General features: G+C 61.7%; 1 protein-coding gene across 1 annotated transcript; it reads right to left on the bottom strand.

The window, feature by feature from the left end:
- Positions 1–4,657: 4,657 nt before the first annotated feature.
- On the bottom strand, positions 4,658–13,984 carry TBX2 (T-box transcription factor 2). Its single transcript, XM_004271735.3, has 7 exons — positions 13,414–13,984; positions 12,042–12,309; positions 10,890–11,036; positions 9,621–9,697; positions 9,347–9,510; positions 8,283–8,917; positions 4,658–6,058 (listed from the first exon to the last, which is right to left on the bottom strand). The coding sequence occupies exons 1-7, from the start codon at positions 13,809–13,811 to the stop codon at positions 5,606–5,608; spliced, it is 2,142 nt and encodes a 713-aa protein (XP_004271783.1). The 5' UTR covers positions 13,812–13,984; the 3' UTR covers positions 4,658–5,605.
- Between the last annotated feature and the right edge of the window lie 295 nt (positions 13,985–14,279).

The following is a 14,279-nucleotide window of genomic DNA, read 5'->3' as shown; positions in this document are numbered from 1 at the left end:
AGCCACAGGCAGTGGGCAAACTGTGGTGCTGGGTGCCAAACCCACCCTCCACCAAGCTGTGCCTCTCCTCCAGTTTGTGCCAAGGTGGAAGGGGGTTGCAGGGCTGGGGTGGGGGGCAGGGAACCACATCCCACAAGGAGTGGAGGCAGCTGGAGCCAGCCGGTTCCCTGAGGGTTTCAGGACCTGGAATGTGATTTCCTAATTGTGAATTCATTCTGGCCACCAGCCTCACCCCCAACCCCAGGAATCTCAGCAGCAACAGCCTGGGTCTGTGGATAACCCCGCCTACCCTCCAGGCTTGGGTTCCTCAAACATTAAATGGAAGCAGAATCCCAGCCTCTTATCTGAAGACGTTGAGACTGGGGGTCACTGGGCATTGGAGAGCGAGGTCACCTGCTCACTCACAGACCAATGTGATTTTACTCCAAACCACTTATCTTCAGGAGGAGGATTTGGCCCAGAGAAGAAAGTCACATTGTCCAAGGTCACACAGCAAGACTCACAGCTTGACTTTATACCTGTCTCTCCAGCTTCAGCGGTAGATGGACATGCAGATAACTACTAAATTACCATAGGTTTGATTCTATCCTGTGTTATACATTGAAGGGGAAAGAGCTGGAGGCCTAGGGCAGGAAGGACACTCGGCTGGGGTCACACAAGAAGCTGGTAACTGTGTTGCAGCTCTCTAGCTGTGTACCCTTAGTTAATAATAAGGGAGGTAATCTCCGAGAGTGCCAGAGCACCTGGGGACTTTAAGCGTCAGCTGGAATCAGCCTTCCAAACCTCGGCCCCTAATCAAACTGGCAATAGGACATTGGGCCTCACACTCGCCCGTCCCCATTCAAACCTGACCCAGAACCTTGGTGGCTTTTAAACCCGAGGGAGAGATTCTCAGGCTGACCCCTGTGCCCTCTCCAGTCCCCACCGCTTCCCACTGGAACAACGCAGACCCGAAGCCTCCCCAGGGCTTCTGGCACCGGGGCCCACGGAGGCAGGACCCTGGGGAAGCAGCTCCGCAAGTCTCGCCCCTGGGTGGCAGTGGGGGACCGGGGGCCCATCCTGCCCCTGAAGACGGGTGGGGGAGGAAGGTGCCTCGGTGCACCTCCCGGCGGGAGGCCCACTGGATCCCGCCCAGCACCCGGGAGCCTCCTCAACCTGCTATCCCCCAACCCCGCACCCTCGTGGGGGCCCCGCCGGGCAAAGCAGTTCGTCCGGCGCGCGACGGGTCCAAGCCCACAGACCCGCTTCTGAGACGTCCGGAAGGCAGGAGTCAGGCGGCCTCCTGCCCCGAGAGGGATCGCAAGGGCCCTAGCCCGCCCGGCACACAGAAGGCGGCCGGTGGGTGTTTGCAGCTGGGGCTTCGCAGGTCGGAGAGCTGGCCCGGCAGGGCGGCCCCGAGGAGAAGGGAAGCCCCCATCCCGAGCCTAGGGCAATCCCATCCTTGTGTCTGCAGCCGCTGTCCAGAGCTTCCTTCGGGCTCCGCGGAGCGCCTCTGTCTCTTGGCTGGCTGCCTGTGCCCGTGTCTGGCCTGGATCGACGGTAGTCTGTGGCTCTGCCTCCGTGCCGCTCTTGCTGCGGCTCTCGGTCCACCCCAGCTCTAGCACGGGGCGGGCTGTCCGGCTGCAGCCCGGCCCCTGGCCTAGAGCGCCATCTGGTGGGCATGTGGAGAGTTGCCACGGTCCCCGGACAGGGCTCGCTCCAGGTCCGTTCCTGGCCGGGAGCTGAGGAAGGTACCAAAAGGAGGGGCCTGGAGAAGAGAGGCGGCCGTCGGCTCTGGGAACCTGGTGCTTCAGGAATGAGTGGGAGGTGGGGTGAGCGGGTCCGCGCCTCCAGAGAACCCAAAAGGAGCTCCAAGGGCAAATCAAAGTCCCCGGCGCGTTCAGACGGAGACAGGAACGTATTCAGTGAGGGTGACCAGGCTGCACTGCCAAGGGCCCTCCTGGGGGAGTGCCCAGAGAGGACCCGGAGCTCAGGGTCCTCAACCTTTGCCCCCTACCCCGGGCGCTCACAGGTCTCCCTTCTGCTGCCCAGGCCCTAGAGCACGGAGCCCTTGGCCCCTCGACGGACCTTGTATGCCGGGCTGGTGCTACGGACTTTGGGGTCCAGGACGGCGAAGGAGAGGACAGAGTGGGATTGGATTTGGGGTACTTCCTAGAGCAGTGAGGAAGGCAGGCTCAGAGTTTAAACCTCGGTTTCATCGAGACTCTGTCCCTTGAACCGTCCTATACCCGGGAAACGGGGGTGGGGGTGGGGCAGGCGGGGAGGGGCCTGCAGGTGGGGCTTTCACCTGTGGGTGTCAGGTGGAGCACCAAGCTGAACGCGCCCCTCTGTCTGCAAGGGGTGGCCTGCGTGGGCATTCGCGGTAAGCTGCGGAGGCGGGTCCCAGTTCTGGGCCCTTGGGGAGGACAGGGCGGGGCCACTGATGCTCAAGATTTTCCACGGCAGCCTTTTTGGGGGTTGGGTTGGCGGGGATGGGGGTAGGGGTAGGGGGATGACTTGAGGGCTCGGGAGACTCGGATTGGCAGAACAGGAAACAAGGTCCCCTAGGTCTCGCACTCCTCGCTGCCCATCCGCTAGGGGTCTCACGGAGCCCCCGACACCCACACCCCTAGCCTCCAAGCTCCCCTGTGAATCACACTCACAATCCCACGCCGACACGTATAATTCCCTCTCACACCCCGCAGTCCCAACGCACAGGGCCTCGCGCGACACACCAGGTCAGCAAGCCCTCCACACTCGTCCGCTGGGGATTCTGCCGTCTAGGGCGCCTGGTGCCAGGCCCTGAAGGGTTAAGGAGGTCTTGGGACACCGGAGCGGCGGGACGCGGGGAGCCTGGCCTAATTGGCGACCCCGGGAACAATGAAAGCTGGGAGGCGGGTGGCTTAATTGGGCCAGGGAGCGGCCTGGCCTTTGTCTGGGACTCGACCGCGCGGTTCCCGCAGCTGGGACCCAGCGCAGAGGCGCGAGGGCGACTCAGGGAGGGGACTGTGCGATTGGGGGGTCAGGGGGGACGACTCTCCAAGCTGCGCTCGGGGCCCAGGGCCTCTCGAGGCCCTGAAGTATCACTCCACCCCACCCGGGGCGCTGCAGCCACCACGAGGTGAGAACGCGGCCGCAAACTGGCCGCTCTGCCCGGCTTTGACAGCGACCCTCCTCCGGTTTCCCATCTGCCCGCGGGCCCGCCCGCGGCTCCGGGTTGGTGCTGCCCCCTGGTGTCAGCAGCTCGCTCTGCAGCCTCTTCCGAATTCTTCCTAGACGGGCTGACAGTGAGAAACCGGAAGAAACCAACGCGCCCCTCTTCGAATTTTAGAGGCGTTTTTAGCTCAGAGCGACCTCGAATAAACACACTGTCCACAGAGGATTTTATTTGAGCTGAGAAAAGGGCCTTTCTGCCCCACCTTGTTCCTGAAGTGCCCGCCTCGCTGTCCTGCACGCCCGAAGGTCAGAGGCACGGAAGCCGGAGCCCACCATCCGAGAGTGGGACAGCGTTCTGGCCCTCCCACCGGTTCACTGGCTGAGCCCCTCGCCGAATTCAGCGTGACCTGTGGCCAGCTCCCTCCCTGGAAGAGGCAAACATGATTCTCTTCCTTGCAAATGTGTCGGCCCAAGAAGGTGTCCTGGGAGCTTGGAGGCCAATTCCACCTCCGCCTTCACCCTTCCTCCACCTCACCATCCTTGATGGCCCCGGTGAACAGGAAGCCAAAGTCTCAAGTCCCCCGAAGTACCCAAGTTGAGCGTCCTGCTGGGCCAGGGTGTTACGGATCTGCAAGGCTTAATGAGGAAGGAACTGGGTTTGAAAGAGTGACCGCCCGTCTCCCATCCCTTCCACTGCTAGGATTTGGGGCTGGTGACACCTGTTGGCTCGCTGAAGAAGAGAGAAGATTCCGCCCTCATGGGATAGGGACAGGAGGCAGCTGTCCTCGCAGACGTGGGCCACGGGGAAGGAGGCCTAATGGAGACTGACACAGTGGGGCTCCCTGAGAGACCACCATCTGAACCCATTATTATACAAGGGGAAAGTGAGGCAGGAAAAGAAAGAGCCTAGTGACCCTCACTCCCCACACCCCCAAGAGGGATTTAGATGATTTCCACGGGAGAACTTTCAGGCTAGACTTTGCCACTCTAGTCAACAACCCTGATACGGAGAGAACGTTTCTTTTTGAGGTTCAGGAGACAGAGCGATGGAAAAGGATTCTAGGGTCCGCGGTATATGGGGGACCATGGCCAAACCCCTCCTCCGAAGGGAAAGAGGGAGCAGGCAGCACCCATCTTATCAGCCCCACCTACCCAGAGGCTCTGAAAGTGGGTGCAATTCCGCTGTGGTGCCCCGGACTGGGAGCGGGAGGCCAGGCGCGGAGTGGCGGGAGAGGCGGACAGAGGCTAGCGGCCAGCAGAGGGAGCCCGGCCCCCGGCCTGGGACGCGGACGCGCTGGGAGCGCGGGGGCTCGCGGCGGCTCGGTGCCGCCCGGCCCAGCCCGCAGCCCGCGCCGGCGCCGCCCGGCCTCGCAGCTCAGCTCGCTGCCCCAGCCTTGCAGCCGCCCCCGGGGAGCAGCTGCCGCCGAGCCCGGGGCGCCCAACCTTCGGTCCCCGACTCCAGTCCCGCCTGACGCGCTTGCGGCGCCCCTGCCCCGCGCGACCCACAGAGCGCACTGTGCCGTTCACTTTGCATTGTAGCGTTTTATTGTTTTCTCGAGTTTTTGTCGTTTCGTCTCGCTCCAGAGCGAAAAGTGAAAACCTGAGGTGGAGCCCGCGGGCCGAAGAGCAAAGCCCGGGCGCAGGGGCCGAGGGGCTGGCGGGGTGGGAGCTCCTCCAGGGATCGGGGCCCTCTCCCGCAGCCAAGGAACCCCCAAGCCCTGTACAATATAGATGCTCATGTAAAATGAAAAAAAAATTAAATGCTATGAGTTAATCTCTAAATATTATGTACACAGCAATGTACACCTTTGAATAAATTAATACCAATTTGCATATTCTGGGAACCTTAAAGCTTATTTACACAAATTACCATTTATTTCATAAATATCTTTTTTTTTTTCACCCTGGGGACTCAAGGCAGAAGTGCCACTCCCTCTGCTGACCCAGGGGTGGGAGGGGCGCCTGTCTGGGTGAAGAGGTGGAAGGACTAAAAGAACAGGTTCCTCTCAGCTCAAGTCTACACTGACTTGAATCTTCACTGACCCCAGCACCCCTCACCCCAGATTCTCAAGCGGTCCCAGCCCGAGGCTAGGGGTTCTGGGGCTCCCCCGCCTGACGCCTGCACCTTCTGGCTCCCGAAGAGCCAGCCTCTGGCTGGGCCAGGGACGAGGACTCCCCACAGTGCTGGAGGACCCGGAGAGGGCCCCGCCGATGACACCTTGACACGGGAGCAGGCTTGGACCAAATCCAGTGGCTCCAAAGCGACTGCGTTCCTGGCAGCTGGATTCCTTCTGAAGCCCAGGGAAGTGTCCCAGGCCCTGGCTGGCTGATCGGGGCTTCATTCCAGCCTCTGCAGCCCGCTTTTTCTCCTTTATTTAAATAAATACCCATTCTGTGCTGTACATGTCCCAAGCAGCAGGGGCAGGCAGCTCAGGAGGCCTGCGCGGCAGCGGAGCAGCTGAGCAGTCCCTCACTTGGGCGACTCCCTGCCGGGCGAGAGGGCTCGCTGGCTCTCCAGCCCACTCACCAGCCTCTGGATGCTCTGCAGTTCACTGGCTGCCTCTTTGGCTGAGCCGCTGGGCGACAGGGCCCCGCGGGGCGGGGCCCCCGCTTTGCGGAGAGCCAGCTCGGGCGGCGGGCTGGGCTCCCGGCTGTTGCCGCCTGCAGCCTTGGAGCCCTCGGCCGCCAGCCCAGTAGTGAGGAGGCTAGTGCTAGGTGGGATGGTGACTGGGATCTGGTAGGGGCTGAAGCGCAGGCGGGGCCGGGCACTGCCCAGAAAGGGACTCCGGGATAGGGAGCCTGCGGCAGCAGCGGCAGCCGCCGCAGCACTAGTGGCTGGCAAAGCGGAGGCCGCCGCGGCAGCAGCAGCCATGTAAGTGTAGGGGTAGGGGAAGAGGCCTCCGAAAGTGGGCATTGGGATTCCCTGGAAGAAACAGAACAAGACAAGGGTTAGGCATCCTGCCTGAGGTGTTTCTGCAGGTGATCTGGGCTCTAGGGGTGGTGCTACAACTGGAAATCCTTGCCCTACAGTTTTTAGGAATATGAGACCAGAGCTCACATGACCGTAATCCCCAAAAAGCACAGGTAGGCATGAGCCGGTATGCCTATGGCCAAACCCAGTCAGAAGGGGAGCTCACTTCAGGTTATGACGCACAGACCTGGCACCATCAAGCTCTGTGCCAGGTACTACAATCGGAGTATGGGAAGGCCATTACAGGCAGCTGAACTAGCATGGGCCTTGAGGGAGGAAACAGGGCTGGCACAGGGCCAGGTGGCCAGTAGGCATCTTTGGCTGTGCTGGGAGGGAGGTTCTGCTCACTTAGAACAGTGTCCTCCCCAGCCTTTCTATCCGCAGGTGCCCCGCGGGGCAGGGGAAGCACAGGCGAGGGGCGGGGCGGGGGCCGGGGGCCTTTGTAAATTCTCCCTCTGCCTGCCCACCTGCTCAGGGGTCTCCTGCCTGGACCAGGAGAAGGATCCAGATGCCAAACAGTTTATAAACTGGCCTGAATACAAAGAACTCCTGGCGGCACCTAAGTGGCAGCTGAGGAAGGAATGCAAGGCCTCTGCCTGTGGAAAGCACAGTAGCTGGGAAACCCTGGACAAACACTGCCTGAGTCCCTGAGGCCCGACTTTTGGATTATCTGACCTTTGAGATAATGTTCACTCCACAGAGTATGTGGGTATGGGGAGGAGGGCAGGAGCTGACTGGGCTGGGCTTCCGGGGAGCCTCAGGCCTGGCTCAGGCAGGGAGAACGAAGAGAAGTAGCTTAGTCAGGAATGAGAAAATATCCTTCCTGAGAAGGTCAAGCCCTACTGAGCATTCAGACATGGTGTCTCAGAGGAAGAAGGGAGGCTTCAGATCTCCCAGGTTTGGGCTCTTCCTGATGGCCAGAGGTGAGCTATCCTGGCTTGAGAACTTAACCATTAGCCGTCCACCAAGTGGTGCGTCCTGAGTGCTGAGTACTTCTGCCCTGGCCTTACACCTGTGACCAGGCTGTGTCTAGAAGCCCTGACTTCCCTGTGACCTCTCTGATGCCCATGCTTATCACTAGAATTTGTCTGAGGAGGAGGCATCACATACACACCGACTCAAGGGTGCAGATTAAACCTCCAGGCCCTGAACTCCATTTTCTGGAGGCTTCCTTGCCAGCTCAGATCCCCAGATAGGTGATGTTAGTGCCTCAGACACTCACTCCACACGCCCCTGATGCTGAGCTCTATTTAAAACTCATTTCAGAATCCCCTCCCCCACTTTAAAAATATTTGCTTCTGAACCAAAGGAGCCTTCTCAGATCTGAACTCCTATTTTCCTTCCCCTAAGATAAGATCTCACGGGTTCAATTTGCCAGAAACCTCAGAGGGAGGAAAATGAATGTAGAGATTCCAAATCTTTCCACAGGGAATATTCCACCCAAGCAACCAAAGAGGCCGCTCTCCCCATCAGATCTTCTTATTTTGCTGCTGGCCACAGTTTCATAAACTTTCCCCTGGGAGCTCAGAATTTCAACTTGGGCCTGGGGAACCGAGCCCCTCGTCTCTGAGACATGTGGCTGGGGGAGTTGGGAAACCCGGTGTAGGGGAAGGGAGAACCCAGTCCTTTGTCAGGGCAGAGGACTTCCTGGGGGGTCTGAAAGGGGCCAGAGACATCTGGGAGGTGGGTCATTTGGGTGGTCAATTATCCAGAACATATTTCAAATTTTCCTACTCCTTTTGTCCAGCCACCTTAGCCTTTCAGGGACTGACAGTGAGCCAGGGATCTTTGTTCCCAAGAAAAATGTCCTGAGGCAGGCCAGGCAAGTGGACTTACAAAAGCCCGGGGCAGCCCCAGTCTGCCATAGCAGAAAGAGTCTAATGGGTGCCACTCTATGCTAGGGTTATAGGGAAGGAAATAGGCCCAGAGAGGGTCAGGGACTTGCCCAAGGTCACACAGGAGTCAGAAGCAGTGCCCTTGCAGACCCTGGACCTACAGTCCTAGTCTCCCTGAACCTAGGTGCGTTCCAGAGGGTCCATTGGGTCTCCCCAGGAGGGAGTCCTTGCCGGCTGGAAGCACTGGAGCGCCTATGGCATCCTCAAGCCCTATGCCTGCCTCCTCTGCCCACCTCAGTCCTCCTCCCTCCATCGTGCTGCCACCAGCTCACAGGCCTTACCTGAGATGCCAGCATGTGCTGGGAGAGGTGGAACGGGAAGGGCCCGGCGGTGCTTGCCGCGCTGGCTGCGGGACCCAGCCCGCCTGCGTCCAGCCCGGTGGCTGTCCCTGGTCCGCCACCTCCTCCGCTGCCGCCGCCTGCCACCGAGGCCAGTAGGTGGCCCATGCCCATGGCGGAGAAGGCGCCGGGGCCCATGGCGAACTGTCCCGGGTGCAGAAAGAGCGGCTGGCCGGCCCCCAGAGGCCCGAAGAACTGCTGCCCGTGCAGGTGGCCGGAGAAAGCCAGGCCCGGCAGGTGTCCGGCGCCCAGGGGGGACGCACTGTCTGTCTGCACCACCAGTGGCGCCAGGCCGGGATCCTTGCCCTCGCCGGCCTCCTTGCGCCCCTCGTCCTTCCGCCGGGCTTCGGCGCGCTCCTTCTCTAGGCTCCGCAGGCCAAACAGGCCGTCCCCGCCGCTCTCGGCCGGCTCCTTGGCCCTCTCGGGGCTGCGCCGCTCCCGGGCGCGCTCGGGTTCGGTCAAGCGAGGGGGGCTGCCACCGTCCAGGGCCGGGCTGCGGCCTAGCGCCTGCCCCGCGCGCTCCTCGCTCAGCCTCTCGGGCTCTGGGTCACTGTCCGCGGCGCACGACTTCTCCTCGGCTGCGGGGAGAGAGGACGCGCGGGGTTACGGCCTGGGAGAGACAGGCGCGAAGCCTCTCCCGGTGTCGGCGCCGGGCCGGAGAGACGTGCGAAAGCCTGCTCTCGGGGAGGCCAAGTCGGAGGGGCTTCTAGGGGCTAGGGGCAGTTGTAGGTCACCTCATCCAAGACCCTTTATGTGCAGTGGGAGAAAGTGAACCCGGTAGAGAAAACCTTACTGCGCCAGAGTCACCCAGCGCCGGGGCCCTACCTCGGAGCCCAGCAGGATCTGCGGGCCACCTGGGACCGCCCTCACAGGAGAGTCCTGGGTTAGAGCCCTCCCAGGCTCACTGCTGACGCTTCTCCCAGGCCTTAAGTTAGCCGGATGTGGAGCACCGAGCCACCTGGCGCCCGGTGGACACCCTCCCCTTCTCTTCCCCGCCAGATCCGCACCTCTAGTCCGGTGCAGGCGCAGGGGACTAGGCGCTGTCCCCGGGGAGGGTGGCGGTTCCCGCGCGGGGGGAGGGTCGCAGGACGAGGCGTCCGACTCGGCACCGTCGCGCTCTGGCTTGCAGTGCTCCTCGTACAAGCGCAACGACGGCAGCGTTAGCTGCTTCCTGGGGATAAGCGGACGGAGCGGGTCAGAGCGCAGCGCAGCACCCCCACCGTCCCCTTCCACGTCCTGTTCCCCCAGGCACCGCCATAGGCCGCTCCCGTACACCCTCACCTTTTCTCCCGCCGGCCATTCCCGGTGTCCCGGAAGCCCTTGGCAAACGGGTTGTTGTCGATCTTAAGCTGCGTGATCTGCGGGGACCGAGGGGGTGGCGCCAGATCAGGATGCGGCTCTTCCAGCCTGGCCTGGGGCACCCGGAGGTCAGCGGCTGCCCACCCAGAGGAGAGCCCGGGGAGTGCACACTTGGTACCCGCCCACCTGGGATAGGACGCTCCAAGCCACAAGGCAAGGTGAGGCCGGCGGGCGGGCCTCGAGGAAAGCGACCTCCAAAAACCTTATTCGAGGCATAATCCCTCAACTTGCACACACAAGCCCAAAGCTCTGCGGCCAGAGTCGAAATCCGTCCAAGCGTGCACACAGGCCCACGAGGCCACTCAAGTTAAACTAACCCGGAACCTGAGCAGGGCGCAGACAGCAGAGCACACGCAGGTCAGCAGACACACACAAAGTCAACCACACTCACGGGCCGCGCACATGCAAGTACACACGGGCAAAACAAGTGCCCAGGAAACCAAACGAATTCACACGCCTCCACACGAATCTAAGGCACTCCAAATGGTGCGTGCATATCCGCGTGGGACAGACACAAGGACGGAAAAAACGACCGGCAGGACACTCAGACACTGTCGTTCCCCCGAGAGTCGTGCACACGGGCACAGGCCTAGTGGGGCGGTGATTTGCCTCTCTAGAGAGAGGGTGTGGAAGGGCAGCAAGCAGAAAAGGCCCTTTCACTTGAAGGAAAAGCCTCTAAGCACCTCCCAAGGGGTCCCGGGCCTGGACTAACCCAGAGAGGGATGGCGGGGTGGGGGCTGTCACCTGTCCCGCCCTCTGGCTCTCCCAGGAGAGTGAAAACTGGGCCCCCTGTTCCTAGCGTTGGGTTCCTAGCAGCAGGAACGCCTGGGCAGATTGCCTCCGGCGCCCTCTTTTCATTTCAATTCCCATCCCTGAGCCAAGAAATAAACGAATAAAATGTAAAAATGTCAGCACGGCCCCGGAGTCTCCGCTAATTGCTAAGTAAATATCCCCACCCCAACGAGCGCCCAGCTGCTCGCGCGCCCGGGGGAGCTCGTGGGTATGTGTCGCGGGCTTGCGAGAGAGCCTGGGGGATTTCGGTGGCTGCTGCGCTTACAGACGTCAGGCTTGGTGCTCGGGAATGGGCCGTGAGGGAGCCGGGGGCTGCGGGCAGATGTGAGTGGAGGGCTGGAGCCTGCACGTGGGGAGGGCGTCGGTGGAGGGGCTGGGCCCGCCGCCGGTCCCGCGCACCTTGTCGTTCTGGTAGGCAGTGACCGCGATGAAGTCGGTCTCGGGGAACACGTAGGTACGAAAGGTGCTGTAGGGCAGCTTCAGGATGTCGTTGGCTCGCACGATGTGGAAGCGTGGTTGGTACTTGTGCATGGAGTTCAGGATGGTCTGCGGGGAGGGCGCGGGTCAGCCGACAGCACCCCCCCCCCCCCGCCAGCCTGTGACCCGAGCATTTCTGTTCTCTGGGGACCCGACCTCTTTCCATCTCTCTCTATCTCTCTCAGGGTTTTGCCTTCCCCATTCCAACCCCCACCCTTCCCCGTTTTCTCCTGTCTTCTCCGCTTTTTTTCGCTCCTATATTACTTTTTCTTTTTTCTCTCAATTTTCTTCATCACAGTTTCTCTCCATTAAAAAAAAATTACCCCAGTTGAAAACAGAAATAAAACAAAATAAAAAGCCCTACAATGCCACTCTTAACCTCTCTTCCTGGGCTCACTGCTAAGACCCTAGTAACGCCACGGAGAGAAGACTGGGACCTTCGAGGGCTCACCGACTGCCCTACGTTCGGACAGTGAGTCCCTTCTGCCCCATGAACTTCCCCCCTCCCATTCGCTGGGGCCCTCGCTCGGGCAGAAACGATGAGAACCCCAAACTCCCTCCTCCTGGTCGGGCAATCTGCCTGTGGGAGGAGGGAAAGGAGTCTCAGAAAAGGTATGGAGGGGGCTGTTTTAACTTTTAAATCTCCACGTTTGGGGAGAGGGATGGGAACCCAGGTCTTGTTCACGGGGAAGGGTGAGGACAAGCTGAGGTCCTGGGCAGGGCTTCCAAGCTCAGAACCTAAAGACCAGCGGCTGCACGACCCAGTTCCGGCCACACCTGCCTCCCGCTGGACCCTAGGAGGGGCTTTGGAAGGCCTGAAGAGAGCTGAGGCTGTGAGCAGCCCGGAGCTTAGCGGCCCCCAACCCCCCCATTCTCCAGGCTTGCAGAGCAGAGCCCTCTGAGCCCAGGCCCAGCCGGCATAGGCCACAGGGCAGTGACCTGGGCAGGGGCACCCTGCAGGTTCGGCAAGCGTTCCCTTCCGGGGAATCGTGTGGTCTCCTCTCCTCCCCCCACCCCCTGCAGTGCCCGGTGCTCAGTGTCTGACCCCCATCCGCACAACCGCCCTGCACTCACGAAGCCGTGCTTGTCGGAGATGTTGTTGGTCAGCTTCAGCTTATGGAAGGCCACCGGCTTGGCCATCCACTGCTCTCCCGTGGCCGGGCTGTCCGGGTGGATGTACATCCGTTTGGGCATCTCTGGGTCGGCCTTGCCCGCCACCATCCAGCGCGAGTTATGGAATTTATACCGGCAGTCATCAGCGGCCACGATGTCCATCAGCAGGATATATTTGGCCTTCTTGTCCAGGCCGCTGACTCGCACCTTGAAGGGAGGAAACATCCTCCTGCAAGAAAGGGAAAGATGGAGACGTCATGGGAGCCGGCTCTCTGTCGGAGGACCCCCCCACACACCATTGCCTGGCACTTCCCCACCTGTGTTCCGCTGTTGTCCCTGCTCTCCCCCTTAATACTGCCTGGGAGACACCACCTGCGGTTGTTATTCCTGGGAGACCCCATTTCTGCCTGTCAAGACCCTCTCCTATTATAAGGCTTCCCATCGGCCCTATGCTCAGACCTAGTGACCCTCTTTCTCCCTCATCTGAGATGAAAGCTGAGGTTTCAAGAAAGAAATCCAGGGCCTTTATAAATACACCCGCTTCTCTTGACTCTCCCTGAAATCCGTTCAGGGGATATATCCACTTGGGACCGAAGCTCTCAGAAATAAATTCGGATGTTGTTTGTTTGGGGGAAGGAACTGGGTTACAGCGCCGAACAAGGACCCTGACCCTGAAGTTCGGGGGAAGAGGGTGAGCCTGAGGCCTGGATTCTCCGTATCTGAGTCAAAGGCTTGAGTGGTTGGGGGTTGTAGTTTTCTTCCGGCCTTAAGGCCTAGGGCGACGTGAGCGTCTGGAGGTCCTCGCTCCTCGGCGCGGACAAGGCTCCAGGCCGGGTCAGGCTGCAGCTGGGCCGGTTCGGGGCTCGCTGCCGAGAACGCAGCGGCCGGCGGGAACCAGTGGGCCAGCCTGGGCCTAGCAGGGTGCGAGTCTCATTCTGGGCTCCAGGGTCGGAGGAGAGTGCGGGAGACGCTGCATCTGCCCGGAGCACCGAGCCAAACTCGCAGGCAGGAGAGCGAGGCCGCGGGGCTGAGTTGCAGCCGAGACCGCTGGAGAGCAGCCAGGGCCGAGCCGCGGGGCCTCCTCGGCTTTGGGACTCATAACGATTGGGGCTATTTTGCAGGAGCATATTTTCGTTTTCATTTGGGAGATTTCGATGCTTTGGTTTAAAAAAATTCGTTCGCTGCCAAATAAGAAAAGTCAACTTGGTTGTCTAAGCGTGGTGCGGGGGCCCGAGCGAGCAGGGAGCCGCGAGCGGCGGGCTCGGCGCTGGTGTGTGCTGTCGGGTGCCCCTCTTGCCCACCCGCGCGCCCTCCGGCCAGCCGGCTGCCCTACCTCCCGGACTTGGTGATGACCATCTCGGTGCCCAGCTTGTGGAACTGGTCCCACAGCTCCTTGGCCTCCAGCGTCACCTTGGGGTCGTCCTCCACCTCGTCCTCGGGCTCCAGGCTCTTAAGCGAGCGCAGATGCGCAGCGGGCGGATGCGGGCCGAGTGCCGAGACGTGCAGCCCCGCCTCGGCCGCCGCCGCCGCCGCCGCAGCCGCCGCCGCCGCCGCCCCCGCCAAGCCGGGGTCGGGCAGAGGCTTGGCCAGCGCGCCGGGCGGCAGTGCGAGCGCCGGGAAGAAGGAGGGCTGCGCCGCCGCCAGAAAGGCGGACATGGGGAAGTCGGCCGGCCGTGGCGCGTGAAACGGGTGGTAAGCCATGGCGCTGGCCGCCAGCGCCGGCTCTCTCATCGGGACATCCGGCCCAGGCGCCCGGGGGCCGGGGCCGGGGGCGCGCGGCTCGGACCCCCGGCCCGGGCGGCGGCGCGCGCGCGGAGGAAGGGCGACCCGGGTGGCAAGCGCGGTGGCAGCTCCTCCCGGTTCCCCGTCCGGCGCACGGCGAGGGACGCGGGGCTCTGGGCGCGGGGGCGGCGGGGGCTCTGCGCGGGGCTGGGCTGGGCTGGCCCGCTCCGGCGCCGGGGACCACGCGCGACTGGTTAGATCTTGTCGTGATCTCTGGAAAACTGTGACTATCTCACATGTCCTGCCCTGCTCGGATCCCCTGCGCTAACGAGCCAGGCCCCCCTTGATTGCTGATTTTACGCTTTTTGGACCAATTGTGGGTCTCCGGGGGCGGGGTTTTGACAGCTCAGGCCAAGCTCCGGCCGGGAGGGGGGGCCGGGGAGAAGGTGTCGGAAGCCTCAGCAGTAAGAAAACATG

The sequence above is a fragment of the Orcinus orca genome, chromosome 19, assembly GCF_937001465.1.
Source record: "Orcinus orca chromosome 19, mOrcOrc1.1, whole genome shotgun sequence".
Taxonomy (NCBI): domain Eukaryota; kingdom Metazoa; phylum Chordata; class Mammalia; order Artiodactyla; family Delphinidae; genus Orcinus; species Orcinus orca.
This window is presented reverse-complemented; position numbering and strand designations above follow the sequence as displayed.